Raw genomic sequence first — 6,084 nt, 5'->3', positions numbered from 1 at the left:
AAAGACTTTAAAACAAAACTTACAACAGTTACTTTTCTCAACAACTGAAATTTAGAATAGTGTGATTAAGAAAAATATGTGAACTGTTTGCAATTTCAAATTAATATTGAAATGCACAGGTTTAGAATTTTCTACAGTGAAAAGTTTTCGGAACTTCAGTGTTCAAAAAAGTATACAAAAGCTAGACGTTAAGAACGTATCCAATGAGCGAGCAAAGCGAGCATCGGATTGCGAAGCAATCCGAAATGAACTGCGAAAGCATTTCCGGGGGTTGGCGAGTACCAGCGAGCACGGGGCGAAGCCTCCTAGTAGCAATTTAATTCCGGATTATGCCTAAACTAATTTCAGTAGCGCGACACCCCATGGAGGGCCAGAGGCTACTGTATCCTTCCCAGTTTTCTTGTATTCTACCCAGCTTTCTTCTCATCTTAGCAATAAAAGGCTGAGAATGAAACTCAGTCAACGCTCCTGATTATGTAACAACATAATCTTTTGGCAGGTTTGATCTTTGGAATAAGTATTGATTTTGTTTTGTTTCAGGTATATCAATTTTTTCGAACAATATCAGGAGTACGACGCCTTCCTCGTTCCTCCAGAACCTTCCAATCCATGGATTTCCGACAGTGTCGAATTCTGGGAGTTAGAAAAACAAACGTAAGCATGTTTTTTTCTTCCTTCCCTAAAAAATAACTTTTAAACTTACTACCACTACTTACTACGCCACTACAATTCGTAAATAAAATTATACATAAAAAAATCTCTATGAGAAATTTACTTAGTTTTAAGTGGTAGGTAAATCAAGAAAATTTCCTCATGCTTTGACCGGGTTGGGTAGCGTTTTTAAAAAATGCTTATTTTTGATTTACATTTTTTAAAAGCTCTTAAAGGTAATATTTTTTATTCGGGGTTTGTAAAAAGTGCTTAATTTTCTATCGTTTGAAAAGAGATTTTTTTTCTTTGCCGTGCAGATTCTCGTTCTAAATTACCAAAAAAATTCATGATTTTCACAATTTTCTTTGCAATATTTATCAAAACCAATTATTTTATCATGATTATGTGATTGTTTTAGAATTTTATTGATTTCATATTTACAAATTGAGAACTTTAAACGAAAAAAGAAATTTGTTTTTTACTGCATTGAACCTAATTATGATTTTTGTTTTTGGAAAGTGATTAAAAATATTTTTGAGTGCTTAAAAAGTACTTAAAAGGTGTTTATTTTTGTTGAAAAATCTGGCTACGCACCCTGCTTGACGATGTAAGCTCACTACAAGTCGGATTATTAGAATCCTGCATTTAATACATTTCCTGTGGTGATAGATTCAGGTCTCTAAAATGCAGGTTATGCAACAGTTTTTCAAAAATATAATTCAGCTGCTATCGATTAAAATTTAAAGAAATGGAAGGCAAAAGTTTAATGCTAAAATGTGTCGCTCTAGCAAGAGCTTCAATACTTTTATTTCATTGAGTAATTACAATACTGAATAGATATGTTCTGAATTATTTATATTAGTGATAACAACGAAAAGGTTATTTCTTTGAAAACGAGAATAAAGACGAAATAGTGTTGTTGTGTGTCTACCACTACAAAAATACAATTCTAATTCACTAGTATGGAAGGCATGTTAACTCGATTTTAAAAAGGGGTACCTTTTCATAGATGGCATTGTCGATGCCCCACAGTGGGGACCTTCGGACGTGATGTGAACACGCCTATCTTGACAGAAACTCCCACTTCGATTTCAACACACCTACTTCGATGTATGGTTCACATTCAACAGTTTATTGGCTATCTGTGACTCCGACATTATCCACCTCCTCACTCTGTTGCTACTCAATCTCGATCACACACAACTTATACACTCGACTGCTAATGGCAACACAGGTGCGACAACGACCGTGATCTTAAGACAGCTCTCGCGATCACCATTTAAAAGTACGGTGATGTTAATACAGCTCTCCCGGCTTCTCACAAAACAGCAATGAATAAACTAGTGGTACCCGTTCATCGAATTCCATCACAGATATAATTCTGGTGGGGGAATACTGTAGTGTGTCTATGTCAAGGGTACCTTTTCATAGATGAATGTTGAGATTGTCGATAACACTCGCCCCACAAGTGTAGTTGTAGCTTTTTAACCCTTTCCAGTGCAGTTAATGGAAATTCTTATTCGAAAAATATTGTAAATCACTAATATTGTGAAATCATAAAATATTATCTGGGACTTACTAAGGAAGTACTCCTAGTTCATGGATTTTGATTAAAGTGGTATCTTTTGAAAGGTCTTGTCTTGGAGAGCAATAATGTCAATGGTGTAACAAACCAGTCTAGGGTCAATGGTTTCCGCGATAATCGCAAATGAAGCCATTGCCTCATAGGATTGATCTTTCATACAGATTCCCTCTTACAGTACAAGTACCGGTGGGGACATTACGAAAATTTGTGAGTAGTGTGCTTTTTTTGTCACTAGAGAAACACCAAAACATCACATTTATAAATTACGAGACACAGATCCTTCTAAGAATACAATTTTTCACTCAATATTTATGTAATGAAATTCACTATTAAAAAAAAATAGATAATTTTACTGTGACTAAATTTTAAAAAAATAAATTAATAAACGTCTCTATTTCGGTTGAAGTTCAACATTTCCCTGGTGAAAACTGCTACCAAATGATCCCTTACTCTCCCCCCCCGGTCCTCCGTAGAGAAAATATACGTCCCTATTACTGACCGCTGAGAAGATTATTGGTTTTAAATGTCACAGCGAACAAAATATTTAATAAAAATGCTTTATTTACGTCGCAGTAGAGCTTCACAATGGGTGGCGGTCTGGGAAACATCCCTGAGGAGGATCTGAAGACATTCCATCACAATTTTGATCCTCTGCAGAGGGGATGGCTCCCCTGCTTTGGTAGTCCGACGACTTTCTTGCGACGTAAAGCACTTTATGGTTGAACAGTTTAATGAAAACCGATACCACGCACCCTCGGTCCCTACACAGGCTGACACCCCACCCGCTTACTGACCGTAGCCAGTGATGCCTGTTCTACGGGGAACCGTGTTTTTACGATCTGCCGGACATACTTTATGGCAAGAGGAATTTTTACTCCAGTATTTTTAACACACTTATGTCAAAGCCTGCTTGGAAGATGAATCCTATGAGTCTCCCCCTTTTTTATTTGCGAAAATCATTGACCCCCGAAGGGTAATATAAGACCTTTCTCTAACGGTACCGCTTCAGCCCTTGAATAATTTGTATTTGCATGTTGTTTTTTAGAAAAGACATTCCAGCGAGACGTGTGAGGAGATGGGCCTTCTCTCTGAAGGAACTCCTTAAGGATCCGGCAGGGAAAGAGCAATTCTACAAGTTCCTCGAAAAAGAATTCAGTGCGGAAAACCTCAAGTAAGTACACCGATTTCCATCATTAACAATGTTTTGTTTCTATAACAGATAGGATGAGCCGCGGTGGCTCAGGGGATAGAGCGCTAGCCTCCCAATGAGATGACCCGATTTCGATCCCAGCGATCCAGTTTGAATATTATGAGTCAATATTGAGAGGAGTTATCGGGCCATGTTGTAATATGTAAGATTGACTTCGAATTTCCCAATTTTAACGATATCATATATATATATACATACATAGTAAGCTATAGAGCCACATTGTGGGCCCCCTATTAGCTCTATAATTATTTCCTCTGGTAGGGTACTTAGGGCCATGTTGAAATACTGTATATTGATTCGAATTCCGCATCTGGCTCGCACCGACCACGGTGCTGACGTAAATAATCCTCAGTGGTAGATGGATCATGGGTTAGAGTCCCCTTGTCGATACGCTATCCGTGGGAGGTTCTCGTGGTCTTCCTCTCAATGTAACACAAATGCGGGTTAGTTCCATCAAAAAGGTCCTCCACGAAGGAAACTTTCTCCCAATTCTCGATCCAAGAGTTCCCTTGTCTTCTGGATTGGGTTCAAAATGACAAGGCTACGTGGTTGAACAATGGTAGTCGTAAACCCAAAAATTGGGTCGGCTGTTCAATGACTGGTAATAAAATAAAATAATATTGTACAGTACTGTATATCAATAGTGTAAAAATAGAGAGCTAAGCAACAATAAATTAGAAAAAGAAAACTTTTAGGGGTTGGGAGGCAAGGATGTTGCAAACCCGTTTCGTGAACTTATGCAGTTGTGCCCCTAAATGTTGTTTTTTCCCTCATACGCGAGGATTTAAAGTTTATTATTACTCTATTTGTGTTTGCTTTATTTTTAATTGCATTTGTATTTTGAAAGGTTTTGGGATGCTGTCCAAGAGCTAAAACAAGTGCATTCAAAAGACATTCCACTCAAAGTACAAGAAATATGGAAGTAAATATTTATTTTGTTTTATTTCTTCTCAATCCATTCCTTGCTATAGGAGGAAACTGAACCTAAACGAATTTTTATAGGACAACATATCTCTAAGAAGGGGTATCTTGCCCTAAGCTGAAGATGGGATATCTTGTCCTCTATAAATTTTCCCAGTGCACTAATGACGAGATATCTCGTCCTCTACAAATTTTCTTAAGAGTCAAAATGACAAGACATCTCTCCTTTTAAAAGTTTTCAGTTTGCTAAAGACAAAATAGCACGTTTTCAACCAATTTTCACAGTGTGCTATCTCTTCTTTCGAAATGCAGCTCTATTTCATTTACCAGAAATGTAAATGAATGTAATGTAAATGTCCCTTATAATCTTTTTATTATTTTTCCTGTATTTTAAACTTTAAATTTTTAAACCACCAGTTTTCGGTCATGAAGTTAGACCAAAAATATTTTTCATGAAGCTTGTACAAATTCCATTATAATTTGACAGCTCTCACATGGTAGATATCGTTAATTTTAATAAATTTCAAATATTTATAAACTTTATTTTTTATTATCTGCCAATTTATAAACTTTAATTTAATTTTTTTTCTTGAATTTTTCATATATTTTACTGTAAACATCAATCTAGGTGTTTAACTTCACCTGTTTGTTAATAGTCGGAATAATCACAACTATTATACATGTAAAACGTTTAATTATAGAGGTGAATTTGTTACTTTTGTATTTTTGTCCGATTACCTCCGTGTTGTTGCCAAAATAGTACTATGTTTTTTTCTTGTTTTTAAATAAATGACACGGAGGGGCTTCGCCGGGCCTCTCGGCCAGTGCGTGTGACAGATACTCTCTGTCCACCTCCGGCTGTGCGGGAGACTGTCACGGCGACAAGTTGAAAATTTTTCCCGCATACCCATACTTGGGGGGGGGGTCGAAGACCTAATTAACCTTGCCAGAAATGCCCATTCTCGTCATCTAGAGTGCTTTAATGAAAAGATATTTAGCCATTCATTAATTTTCCTTGTGTGCTAATGACGATTTATCCCGTTTCCATGAGTTCAGCTATGCTCTGGTACAGGGATGGGCAAACTTTTTTGGTCGTGGACCAAAAATCTAGAAAAAAAAGTTTGGTGGGCCGAGTAAAAACTTCTGAAATAAAATAAAGTCAATTCATCATTGAGTGCATGTCACTCTACATCAACTTTGCGATTTTTAGTTGCCATTTTGGGATGAAAAATGTTTACAAATAACTCAAAAAGGCAGTAGCCATTTTATACATTTTCATACATACCTTTCCATACGCAGTAAATTAAGTTAGAGCTCGAGCCGGCAGAAAAATCCGTTCGTTGGAACTTGAAACGCGTAGTCAGCCTCATATGAAGTACAATTCACCTATATTAGATTCCATATGTCTGCTCCTCGAGAAAGACAAATACTAGTTGGAGCTAATCTACAGCTATTCTATAAAGAACTTTTGCTTTCAACATTTTACCAGTTAAAGCTGTTTGTGCTAACTATTTTAATTAATTTATGTTTTGTAGAACAAAAATAGAGAAAGTGAAAAGGTCATCAGTACTTTGTTAAAAAAGAAATCAACAAAAATAGTTTTAAACAAAGTAGATATATTCGCCACTGATCGGCTAGTTAAAATTCTGTCCGCGGGCCGGATAAAATCTTCCGGCGGGCCACAGTTGGCCCGCGGGCCGTAGTTTCCCCATCCCTG

General features: G+C 36.7%; 1 protein-coding gene across 4 annotated transcripts in view; it reads left to right on the top strand.

Annotated features, from left to right (window-relative positions):
* The window catches only part of LOC107439727 (Regulator of G-protein signaling 7), a 79,241-nt gene that overhangs the window by 59,957 nt on the left and 13,200 nt on the right, over positions 1 to 6,084 (top strand). For all 4 annotated transcript variants that reach the window (XM_043054088.2, XM_071184729.1, XM_043054089.2 and 1 more), the window contains 3 exons: positions 541 to 654; positions 3,282 to 3,407; positions 4,294 to 4,368. In XM_043054088.2, coding sequence (XP_042910022.1) covers positions 541 to 654; positions 3,282 to 3,407; positions 4,294 to 4,368 — 315 coding nt within the window. The remainder of the gene's footprint in view (positions 1 to 540; positions 655 to 3,281; positions 3,408 to 4,293; positions 4,369 to 6,084) is intronic.

The sequence above is a fragment of the Parasteatoda tepidariorum genome, chromosome 9 (genome assembly GCF_043381705.1).
Source record: "Parasteatoda tepidariorum isolate YZ-2023 chromosome 9, CAS_Ptep_4.0, whole genome shotgun sequence".
Classification (NCBI taxonomy): domain Eukaryota; kingdom Metazoa; phylum Arthropoda; class Arachnida; order Araneae; family Theridiidae; genus Parasteatoda; species Parasteatoda tepidariorum.
Note: the sequence above shows the minus strand (reverse complement) of the source record. Positions and strands in the feature narration are given on the sequence as shown.